Source organism: Phalaenopsis equestris, unplaced genomic scaffold (genome assembly GCF_001263595.1).
Source record: "Phalaenopsis equestris unplaced genomic scaffold, ASM126359v1 Scaffold000540, whole genome shotgun sequence".
Classification (NCBI taxonomy): Eukaryota; Viridiplantae; Streptophyta; class Magnoliopsida; order Asparagales; family Orchidaceae; genus Phalaenopsis; species Phalaenopsis equestris.
This window is the reverse complement of record NW_018164980.1, coordinates 108,249-121,539: the sequence shown is the minus strand read 5'-3', so window position 1 is coordinate 121,539 and position 13,291 is coordinate 108,249. Positions and strand designations below refer to the sequence as shown.

Sequence of the window (13,291 nt, the reverse complement as noted above, 5' to 3'; positions counted from 1 at the left end):
CCCACCACCACCAAAAACAAAAATCTGGAAGCACTAGCCAGAGAGAGCAAGCCGGCGGCAAGGACCTCAGTGATTGAAAAAGACCGCTGGCAAGTCAAGTGGCGGTTCTGCAGAGAGATGAAGCTGAATCTGGCTGGCGTCAGTGACCTCTCGCGGCTGGAAAGGAGCTGGCGACAACTAACAGTCAATAGATGGGAGACAGCCGTCTGTTGGTGAAAAAAATCGTCCAAGGGAGACAGAAGCCGACAATAGCGAAAGCCCGGAGCAGGGAAAAAAACAGCAGGTTGGGAGCACCGCAGGAGAAAAATCGGTCTATGGGAGACAAAAAACATCAACAGGGAAAGCCTCTGGGAAAAAAAGAGTCGGCTACAACAAGAAACTGCCAGCAACAGGAAGAAAACAAGAAATTTCTAGGAAAATCTTAATAAGAACGTGAAAAGAAACAAATAAACCCAATTGAGTAATCCCTTAACAATCACAAATCAGAATGAATCTATGAAGAATCACCAAATTGTGGCAAACATAAGAACTTACCAACAAGGGAGGAAAAAAATGCCAACTAATAGATCCATTCATCATGAAAAATGAGTGATGGTTTAGCTTGATAAGATGATGGTAGCATGTGATGATTTGAGATAGGATCTCACTGAGATACGTAGGCAATTGAGAAAATACACGCTGAACAAAAGGACCATTCCTCTAAGCACAAGTTGAGAAAGACTCCATAATGGTCAATCCAAGGTGTAGGAGTGGCCACATACAAAGCAAGACAGAGAAATAACTAGCGCCAAAATAGATGCAATGGATACCAGGGAAGATTTAAAACCAGTAGAAGCAATGATGCATGACGCCGCACACAAGATAACGAATGGAAGTTAACGAACAGTGATCTAAGTTGAAGCAGCAACACCATCACCCTAGGCATTGAGGCTGGAGAAGGCATTAGTTCAAGAGCCAATACTCGAAGGTTTGCCACAACAGAGATGCCACATGACCAGCACCACACAAAGAGAGATTGAAGCATAAGGGAGAGCACGATCCACAACATGTCAAGCGAGACAGGGCAATGACCACATGAAGTGACATGACGGGTCCATAATTTTTTTGTGAATCCAAAAAGTTATCCTCAGATTCTACTTTTCCCCATTTTTAATTAATTTCATAGATGATTGAAAAGAAACTCACATGCAACAAATGTGAAACAAAGCTTAATGCCTGAACTGACCGGTTCAGGAGAGAGCCGCTCCAGCCTCCCTACTCTGTTGCTGCTCGCTACCTCTCCCTTCCTATTCTGTTTGCTGCCCGATCCCTGTCTCTTTCCTATTTGATTTTCCGGCAAAGGGTACCTGCTTGCCGCCCAAAGGGGAGGGGCCACCCATTACTATTCCATCAACTATTATATATTTGTTATTTGCTTGCTTAAGGTTCAGTTTTTGATCTTCTGTTTTCAGATTCCTGTCGTTCAGCAGCATTTCCTTTGTAGGGCTGTATCTGAGAATGGGTGGTGCTCCGGCTATATCCTACTCCGAGGTAGTGGTTATCTCATCTCTTTTGCGCTGTCCCCTCCTCCTGCTCGTCCTTGCTACAGATGGAACCCACTTGCGGCTGCCCTCTTACTGCTAAGCTCAACTCACATCTTCCTAACTGCCAACAGAACCCATCTGCGGCTTCCTCGTTGCCGCTAAGCTCAACTCGCATCTCCTCTAATGCCGCCATAACCCATCTATGACTTCCATGTGCCGCTAGGCTCAGACTGCAACTCCCATACTGATGCCAAACCGTCTTGTGGCTTCCCTTCTGCCGCCCAAACCCCTCTTACCTCACCTCCACTGCTGCCCGGCCCTTCTTACCACTTCCCTATTGCCGCCTATCCCTCCCAGTGCCAACCTTATTGCTCTTTCCTCTCTGCCCCCTCCCTTCCTTGCTGCCATAACCTCTTCGACCACTCCACACCAGCTATCCAGTCAGAGTTCATCACCTTCGCTCTTAACATAGGGCATTGTTTACAATCGTGTCATTTTATTTTCAATTTATGAACCCTTGCTGTATTTCTTTTAATTTCCAGCAATAATAATTGTATTTGTTGTTTTCGGAGTAAATCCGGTATAAAAATGCATCTACTTTACTCCAAAACAAACAAAACAAAAACATAGTGATCAAATTGATACCTCAATAAGCCTAATGCTTTTTATCTTTAGTTTTACAAGTAAAATATGTACAATAAAAATATGTCATATTAATTATCTTAGAGCATTCAGTCGAGAAATTTAACTATGAATACACAACACTATCTAATAATCATGTTTAAAGTGCCACCATGCCCAAGTTAGTTCTTCCAGGAGGCAAAGTGAATTAAAAAAAAAGAACAAGAAGACAAACTGTGCAAGAAACTCCTACGATGAAGAGTCAAGGAGAAAAAAGCAAGAGAGTCAATAGTTTATCAACGAAGAAAAAAATTATGTAGAGAATATAATACCTTATGGCTGCCACTAGCTGAAAAAAACTTTTGAACCTGAAAACATATAACCAATATTTGAACGAGCATGGTAAACAAGGAAAAATAAGTAATTTCACAAGCAAACCAATCTTACAGATACATCGAAATAGGACACAATATAACTGGTCATGAGATGGACAGCATCCAACAAATTATAAGCAGGAAACAAAAACAGATAAAAATTACATAGTCCCTCACCTGCAACAGGTAAGCAAGCTATTCTTTTCTTTAAAACGAAAGAACTCCTTAACAGCTACTTTAACTATATTGTCATAGCCTCTCCATAACTCAGAAATCTCACTCTAAATATGATAAATGTGACATGCAGGGAACGCAGTAGATTCTTTAATGTTCTGGACATACATCAGCATATTTATAAGGAAAAAATAGAGCATGCAAAGAGATTCTTATTCATCGGTTACAAGATCAAAACGTATAACTCATGACGAAATTAAACAGTTTTAACCAATTTGTTTGCCCAGAGTTGCAATATTTCTTTGATGTTTAATATACATTAGTATTCACATTGTAACTTTAAGTAATGAGAAATGTTTAGGGAAAACAATATAATAAACAACAGTCTAAGATACAAAATAGCATCAGCATTTTTCGGGGGGAGAGCGCATAGCATCATAATTTGCATATACTTTCTAGGGAACTGCAGGATGCACCATTTCATCATTATAATAGACAGATAGTGCATACGAACAGTGTTCTTACGTGCCGAGTAAACATCTACTGAAGCACCACAAATACCTCTTAGCAACGCACCAAGCACATGTCATAAAAAATCAAAAGATACAGTTAATCCCAGGGTATCATGTGAAATTAGTTAACAAAAACATGATTAACGCCAATTGTATCAGTTATGCACAAGTTTTGCATTTAACAGTTCAAAAGGATAGAGAACAAAGGAAAAATTTTGATTTTCTTTCAACTTTAAACTTTGAATATAAGAGTCCAGGTTAAACTGGACAGCTCTCCTAAAAACATTCCAGCCAGCTTTATTTGATCCACCTAGGAGAAGAAATAAAAAAGCTGGAACAAATCAGTCTCCTAATAATTGAAGACCATCTTAATTTCTTTAATACAAACATAGAAACCTTATAATTAGATTTCCTTGAACAGATTATCACAACACCACATCATACTGAGTAAGGAGTTCGCAAAATATTAATCCTATGTTATATTTGGAGCCTAATTGTGGAAACTTGGGGCGTCCCAATGCCTAGTGGCGCTTAGTGCCAGTGGGGCCAACGACTACTTTCGCAGTTCGAGAATTTAAGTATTCGGCTTCGCTGTGAAAGTCTGTCTGTCTGCCGCATCAAAGAGTTGGATTTCGAAGTTCTGCTCTATGATAAAAAAGAAAAATAACTCGAGTTCCAAACTGTAAAGAAGCTCGAGTGTAGTGTAATTTTACAATTCTCCCATTTTTCATAATGAATTTCTTAGTGTGGTGTGACGCTTCAGTTTTCTCCCTTTCTCGAGTTTTCTACGTTTAATCTTGGTGTTTTGTGATATCTTGATTGTGTACTTTTGTTCAAAACTTTGTTTCTTATCTCTCAAATTAGTTTCCACACTATCTCACTACACAACAAGTGACATCACAGTGAGGTATTTTTTTAAGATCTTTGGTTCGAGTGGGAGTAATGATAGAAGAAGCAAGGTACAAGGTAGAGAAGTTCAATGGTTCGTACTTTGCTTTCTGAAAAATGCAAATTAAATATTTACAGTATCAAAAAAAAAAAAAAAACTTGTTTGCACTTGTTTGCCATTGGATGTAAATCAACAAAAAGCTGGAATCGATGACTTTGAAAGAATAGAAAATTCTTGATCGAAAAACACTAAATTCGATCCGAGTTTCACTTTTTTCATCTATTCTTTCAATATTATGAATGAGAAGACTATCATTGATCTTATGACTGCACTAGCAAGAATAATGTATGAGAGGCCTTCGAGTTTAGACAGTTTTCTGATGAAGAGATCATTCGATATGAAGATGATGGATGGAAGCTCAGTGCCTGAGCACTTGAAAAACTTTAACACAGTAACTAGTGAGATGTGCTTTGTTGGCATCAAGTTTGATGACAAGGTTATGGTACTACTGCTCTAGATAGCTGGAATCGACTAATTATTGCAGTAGTAACTCTTCAAGTAACATGAAGTTAACCTTTGATGATATTGTAGGCTTAGTGCTGAATGAAGAAGTTCACAAGAAAACTAGAGGTCAAAATTCAATTATGATTTGAATGTTGATACTAAAGGAAGGAATCTGGATCCATAGACAAAGAAAGATTCAAGTCTAAAAGAGGAAAGTCTTGGTTATGGAGAGAAAAAACAGACATGTTAATTTAGAAAAGACTGCAAAGCTTTAAAGAGGTTGGTGGTGGATGTCCAAATAGAAAACTTTCTACAAAAGTCTCCAAAGATGAAATCCAAGATGACACATTATTTTACCCCTAATTAGTACTGAATCGTATATAGTGGATTTAGGTGTCTCTTTTCATGCTTGCCACACAAAGAGGTGGTTAAAAAGTACACTAAAGATAATCTAGGGAAGGTGCATTTTGGAGATAATAAGACCTGCAATATTGTAGGAAATGATGATATTAATATCAGGTTGCCAAATGGATCAGTTTGGAAGCTTAATGAAGATAAACATTCCATGTTTGAAGAGAAATTTGATTTCTGTGAGTCAGCTTGCAATGTCATGGTATGCGACTACTTTCACAGGCATTTTGTGAAAGGAGGCCAAAGGAGAATTGGTGATGGCTTGATGCAGCATTGAAGACACCCTTTACCTAATTAATGAGAGATCTGAATCCATTAGAGTTCTCATTCCTTTAGCATCACAGACTTAACCATATGAGTGAGAAAGGTACGAAATCGCTCATTTCTAAGAATAAACTTTATGCTTTAAGGTCTATAAATTTAGATTTTTTGAATATTGCGTATATGACAAGCGAAATAATATAAATTTCTCTAAAAATGGGTCAAAGTTGAAGTCCAAAAAACTGAAGTTAGTGTATATTGATATATGAGGTCCAACTCCAACTCCGTTTATTAGTGATTCTCAATATTTTGTCATTTAATTGATGATCACAGAGAGTACTTTTTTAAATTGTATTTTTTATTTAAAAAGTGAAAAGTCATGGTTGAGAATGAAATAGGTTTGAAGTTAAAGTGTCTCAATTCAAATATTGGTGACGAGTATTGTGATCAAAGGTTCAAGAGTTATTGTGCTTCAAGAGGAATCAGACATAAGTTGACTGTTCCAAGAACATCACCGTATGGTAATGTTACTGAGCGCATGAATAAGACGATCACAAAGCATGTTGGGAGTATGAGATTGTATGCAGGCTTGTCAAAGTAGCTTTAGACAAAAAATAGTGAATACTGCAGTTTATTTAATAAATCTTGGTCTGTGGATATCTTTAAATGAAGGCTTATCTGAAAAAACTTAGTGATAAAGAGGTAAATTTATCTCACCTGAAATTTTTTGATTGTTCATCATATGTTGATGTTTGATGCAGGATTCACGGGTAAGCTTGATTCAAAATCTGTCAAGTGCTCTTTCATTCGGTATCTTATGAATTTGATTACAAATTATGGGATTACCAAAATAAAGATTTCACTTTCAATAACATGGAAATGTACAAGAAAAAAAATAGAACTCAAGATTGTCATCGATTACTTCTGAAAACCTCGCCAAATATGTTAATATAAATGATACTGGTCATCATGAAGATGGAGAAAGAAAAGATCTTGAATCTGATGAAGCACAAAAAGTTTCTCAGACACTTGCTGGAAAAGTGAGGAGGTCTAAAATAATCACACAATCAATACAAAGGTATTGTCCTTTGTACTATAAACTGCTATAATAGTGGTGAACCAGAGTGATATGATGAGGCCACTTGAGTTGAAAATTCAAAGAAGTAAAAGTTTCCCATGGAGATGAGATATAGTAACTAATGTCAAATCAAACATACAATTTAGAATAATTGTCAGATGACAAAAAAACACTACAAAATAAGTGAGTTTATAGATTGAAAGAAGAAGCATATGGTAGAAAATACTACAAGGTGAGGCTTGTTATGAAGTTATTTTAACAAAAGAAACAATTGACTACACTGAGATATTTTCTCCTGTAGTAAATATTATAACTATCAGAGTTGTGTTCAATAAAGTAATAGAGAAAAATCTATATCTGGAGTAGATGAATGTAAATACCGACCATCTTACATGGTGATTTAGAAGAAATATGTATAGTGCAACCACAGTGATATGAAGTTCTAAGAAAAAAAAAGACATGATTTGTAGACAGAAGTAGTCATTATGGTCTGAATTTCGCACCAAGGCTGTGGTACATGGGATTTGACAAATTCATGTCAAACAGTTAATACACAAAATATCAAGCAGAAAATTGTTGTTTCATTAAACAGTTTACTAATTGTTAAATTGAGTTTTTTTTATGTGGATGACATGCTGATTGCAGGAGCAAATGTGAAAATGATCAAGGACTTGAAAGAACAATTATCAAAGAAAATTGAAATAAAAAATTTAGGTCCAACCAAGAAAATCTTCAGTAAGAGAACTAACTGGGATAGGAATACATGTACATTGAAGTTGTCTAAGATAAAATATGTTGGGAAAATCCTACACAGATTCAACATAAGTGAGACAAAACCAATTTGCGCCCCTTTAGCCTATCACTTTAGACTATCTAAGAAACAATCGCCAAAGTTTGAACCAGAGCAAGCACAAATGAAAAGAACCCCCTATTCTTCAGCTATTGGAAGTTTGATATATGTGATGATATATACAAGAACATTATTACAAATGTAGTGAGAGTGGTCATTGAGTACGTGAGCAATCGAAGAATAACATCATTAGAAGACGGTAAAGTGAATTATCAGATAATTGAGAGAAACAATCAACATAGCACTTTGTTTTGGAAGTGCAGGGATTGATCCACATAGATATATAGATTCAATTCTGGCAGGATATATTGACAACAGAAGAAGTACAATTTGTTACATCTTTGCTTACGAGAACACAACAGTGAGTTGGGTTTCCAGGTTATAGAAGATCGTTGCACTATCGACTACATAAATTGTGTATATTGCTATCACTGAAGCTAACAAGGAAATGATTTGATTGCACAGCTTTATGGCAGAATTGGGCAATAAAAAATAGAATAAAAATCTTCTAATGATAGTAGAAATGTAATTCATCTAACAAAAAATGTAACGCTTCATGCCAGAACGAAGCACATTTAGCTAAGGTATCAATTCATTCATTTACTCTTAGAAGATGACCAATTATCTTTGGAGAAGGTGCACACAATAGAAAATCCTATAGAAATATTGACTATGGCTGCTACAATTAAGAAATTGAAGTTATGCTTGGCTTTACTTGGAGTTTAGGAATGTTGACATCGACGTTGAGCCACACCACAGTCATTAATATGAAGATGTCACATAGTTAGAGGAGATGAATTGATTGCAACTAGTCTTCAAGTGAAATATTGTTATATGTGGAGCATAATTGAAGAAAATTTAAGCATCCCAACGCCTAGAAGGCACCACAACACCGACAATGGGATCTGGCACTAGTGGGGTAACCTAAGCACTCAACAACGTGCTTCCGGAACAGAGAAGAAGGAATTACGACGCCCAAGAGGGGTGCAGCCTTGCACAAACTTATCAAGAACTCGAGTGGCTGGAACCCAACTCTTGGGGGTGGTGCTCCAGCGTAAACAACTTCCTTTGGAAGTTCGCGAAGTCTTTGGCTTTACTGTGGAAGTCAAAGTCTATCAGCGCATGTCTAAAGGTTGGATTTTGAAGTTCTTCTGTGCGAGGAAAAAGAATGTTCTTGAGTTCTAAAATATACAAAGGCTTATGTGTGGTGTAATTTGTATAATTCTCCTAAGTTTCATAGTAAATTTTTTGATTTGGTGTGGCTTTGCGGTTTTTTTCAATTCTTAGATTTTCCTCACATTAAATCTTAATATTCTTTGAGATTTCTGTGATTTCTTGTTTTACACCCTTTTATTCAAAATTTTGCTTTAGATCTCTAGAAAAAATTTCCAAACTATCTAGCTCACTGCACAACATTCTCTACCCAACACTCCCTGTCAAGTTGGCTTGTGGATATCAATCATGTTCAACTTGGACAAAAAGTTCTCAAAATTGTGTAGATTCGAAGTTTAATGATGATAGCAACTGTTTGATAAGGTGAAACAAGTCATATGATCCCATCCTTAATTTTTTCTTCGGTGAAGTATCAAACAATTTTCAACATGTTTGTTATATCATGGTGAATAACTTTGTTTACAACATCGATGGTCATCTTAATGCCTCAGAATAGTTTATGGATTATTTTGGTAGAATGCACAGCTCCTTATGTGACCTTCTAATCTAAATGCCATCACAAACATCATCACACATGATCTTATACTCAACTTCAACACTCATTGCTTTGTGCTACCAAAGTTTGTTTTAGTCTCTAGCCACAACAAGGTTAAAATGTCCCTTTTTGAAGTCTACTAGAAATATATTTCTCTTTCAAGATCCCTTTTAGAAATTTCAAGATTTGATAGATAGCGTTTGTGTACCATTGCATTATTCATGAACCTAATCATCACACAAAAAAAATCCAATGCCAGACCTAGTAATTGAGAGATAAATGAGCTTTCTAACAAGTCTTTGATATCTTTCTTTATCAACAAAAAGACTTTCATTAGCCACCATAATTTTCGTAGTAATTGAGAGATAAATGAGCTTTCTAACAAGTTTTTGATATCTTTCTTTATCAACAAAAGGACTTCCATTAGCCACTATAATTTTCATAGTGGAACCATAAGCAAGAGTGAAGTTTTATCATAGAATATTTAAATTAATTTTTGAAGGTCTAAAACATATTCAAACTAATAAATATCCTTTCTTTTGGTTTGGTTATTTCAATACAAAGAAGTTCATGAGATTTTCAAGATCTTTGGTATCAAATGCTCTAGTGAGGACAAGTCTACTAAATATTCTTTATATTATACAATGATAATAATGTCATCTATATAAACAACAATAAAAACAATCTTAATGTTATGTAAGCTTTTAAAAACATAATGCGAACATTTTGCCATTGAGTGAATCCATTATTTACAATTTTTCTCAGTCTAAGCAATTGCAGAATTTTTAGGCCATTTAGGGATTTTGAAGCTTACAAACTTTGTTGTTGTGGTCTTAAATTTTAAAGCCCAAAGAAATATTTATGAGAAATTTTTTAAAGTGAAATGATATATTAAGTAAATAACGTGAGTGCAATAAATGCAAAAAACATAGAATTTTTAGAGCATAGAGAAATATTTATAACATTAAATACATACAACATAAACCCAAAGGACAACTCATTCAACAGTATGGGTGTCACGACCCGACGCAAGGCTTGAAATTAACCAAAGCGAGAACGAACGGTGGTAAATAAAATTCTGATTTTCTTATAACTAGCTATTAACAAAAAGAAAAAACCATTAATTAAATGAATTAAAGTGATATACTTAAATTTACTTTATTACTGGTTGCCAGCATCTTCTCTAAAAATTTTCTCGTCTATGCTCGTCTTTTAATCACTTATTTAACCTGAAAAATTAGTTTAAAATAACCGTGAGCTAAACACGCCAGTGAATACTCATACTCCTAAACTACAATCAGTTGCACTATCTCTAGAATTAAGTTATAGATTTGGTGTGAAGAGATTAACACCAAATAACAGGCTATACAAGCAAAATTTACTAATAAGTAGATAGCATGCATTTTCATCTATCCAAAGATCCACTGCTTCATATCATTTGCAAAAGAAAACATAGCTGCCTTCGAGAAGATAAGACAGGGAAGGTAAAATTATGACTAAATGCAAAGACAACAAGCACATTAAAACACGTTTTAGCAGGTTCATCAAAAACCAAGTAGACCTCCATTTAACTCCCTCCCACAACAGCAATTTGTAATGACAAACAAAGCAAACCAATAGATCCAACATTCAATGAACCTCAAATGCACATCCCAAGAAAAAAAATTAGCCAGAACAAATTTTAAGAAATGGTAAATTCATATTATCACCATTAAGCAAATATTTGAGATGAGGATGGGTTTGCATTGTAATGTTACTTGCATATCCCTGGCAGCAGTTGTAGAAAGATAATTGGCAGGTCTATTAGCTCCCCTTGGGGCATAATTTTAGGAAGTAACAATTTATGTGGAGAGATATTTGATTTTACTTAAATAGACAGAAGGATACCAAGGTGGGTCTTTATCATTCCTGAGAATATCCAGGAGCACAGTCGAATCTAATTCTACAAACAGGAATTTCCATTTAAAGATGACAGCCACATGTAAAGCCACCCAAACTCTATGTAATTCAACATCTATGGCACAAACAATTAGACAAGGTGAAGAAAAGGTACACAAAAATTTACAAAAGAAAGATCTGAAAACACCACCAGCACAAGCGCCCGCACTACCACTCCACCAGCTGCCATCAGTATTAACCTTTATCCAAGGAAAAAATGGTTTTCCACCAAATTAGAGAGATCAAATTTCTATTTGAAACAGATGGAACCGAAACAGATGGAACCTTAGATGGAACCTTGGCCAATAAACCATCACACCTAGCAAATAAACTAGGTTTGTGTTTGTGATGTAGACGTATTTTATGTAGGTATGATAATATATTTGATATAATTCTCTCCTACTTGATATAAATCTCCTCATGTTTGTAAGAATTTATGGCAAGCCAGATAAACCATAAGGTAATAAATGGAACTTTATTGAAAATATGTATTTTATAATGAGGATGCTGCCAAACCTCCCTGCAATGCCCCAAATTCACCCAGCTAGAAGGAGGGGTGTTAATATTTTACCAGCTCACCCAAAGTTTTCCGAACTTTGACTAAGAATGCACATGTAAAGAAGACATGATTTAAGGACTCCTTATTGGATTTACAAAAAAGACATTGAGAATGCAATCTCAAGCCTTTTAATTTCAAAATATCATCCATTGGAATTAAACCCTGAAAGACTCTCCAAATAAAGAAAGACATCGAAGTTGAAAGATATTTATTCCAAATCACTTTGTCACATTCTACCTCATTCCAGAAAAATTGCTTCTCATATATAGTTTTTATAATAGAGCAGTTTGAATTGGTAATAAGGAGTGTCTTATCCTTCCTGTTTTTATCAAATGGAATTTTAGAAATGTATGTAGCCTTATTTAAGGACTCCTTATTGGTAATAAGCAGTTTGAAATGTATGTAGCCTTATTTTTGAAATGTATGTAGCTTCATTTCCATATTCCAACCATTATCAAGTAAACAATCAACAACAACTAGATATTTATTTTCATGAGTTTTAAATTGAGCTGAATCATCATTATGCCAGTTATCATACCAAAAAAGCTCAATCAAAGCAAACAGCACACACAAACATACTATAAAAATATTACATTTTTAATAACAAATATTTCATTATCGATTGTATAGAAGTCAATATTCTTGTACATGATTCAATGATAAATTGAGTAAAACAAAGAACAAAGTCATCTATACAATATGAACAAAATTCATTAGAACATAAATCATCAATATGCAGTACTATAATAGAAATTATAAATGCATTTTATCGAGAAAAAATAAAATATTACTACACTAAAAGACTATGAGCACTTGTCTTGATGATAGACGATTTGTTTGCTCTTAACTTCTATCAATTTCTCACATATAAAATAAAAAAAACTTCAAATTTTCACTTTATTGTGTTTTATTTTAATTATGAATTATTATTATATTGCACTATTTTAATTAAAATTTCAACACTTTAAACTTTAAGATTTAGTTAATTTATTATTTTAATAAACTATTGGCTTCTCGTTATCTAAGCATTTAGTTTATGAAACCCCACAATTTTCTAATCAATATCTTATTATTATTATTATTATTATTATTATTATTAAATTTAAATATTAAATCAATTTAATAAACCTTACATTGGTTGAGCCCTATACCACGCCAAGGCTTCATCTTCCTCCCCTCCGCAAGAACCAAATCGCACCAAAGTTGGCTTGATCTCTCTCCCTCGCAGGCTTCCTCTCCTGCTCGACAGTGCACAAGCTTCACTACATATGTCGCAATAGCTTCCTCTTCGACTTCCTCGATCGCGGCTCGACGCCAACATCAACATCTGCTATGCTCTTTACTCTAGCCGTACTCACCACAACAACTGAAGCCTACACTGTAACACCCAAATTTTGAGAAATCAGATAAAGTTCGACACAAGTAAAAAGTACTCCAAACTTTTCAACTTCCTAAATTTGATCGAAATAATTTTATTAAATTCTAAACATAAAATCGATTAATTCTATATAAAACACCTTACATGAATTATGAATGGATTGTAAATTATAAAATATTGAAAATATAGGTTTTATTAAATTAATAAAACCTTAATTATCCCCAATCTTTCTCCCTGATTCTCAACACTGTAGCCCATCGACCTTACGCCATTTTTATTTCTTTTGTTCGGTCGAATAGGGATGCTAAGCTTCAAAATTCTTCCCTACTCTCCCAAAATTCCTCCTTTCCAGCAATCTCCCTCCCTGTTCCTTTCACGCTCGGTAGAGGCGCGTGTAGAGCTGTCAAAACAGCTCGTTGTTAACGAGCCGAACACGAACAAATTTATTCGTTCGTGTTTGACTCATTTTGGGCTCGAAATACTACTCATCAATTATATATATATATATACA

At 35.0% G+C, this 13,291-nt stretch overlaps 1 protein-coding gene across 1 annotated transcript in view; it reads right to left on the bottom strand.

Annotated features, from left to right (window-relative positions):
- LOC110028911 overlaps positions 1–13,291 on the bottom strand; it is a gene marked incomplete at its 5' end in the record, with an annotated part of 117,098 nt that overhangs the window by 31,089 nt on the left and 72,718 nt on the right. The window contains 1 exon segment of the mRNA XM_020730960.1: positions 2,477–2,512. Within this exon segment, the coding sequence (XP_020586619.1) occupies positions 2,477–2,512 (36 nt within the window).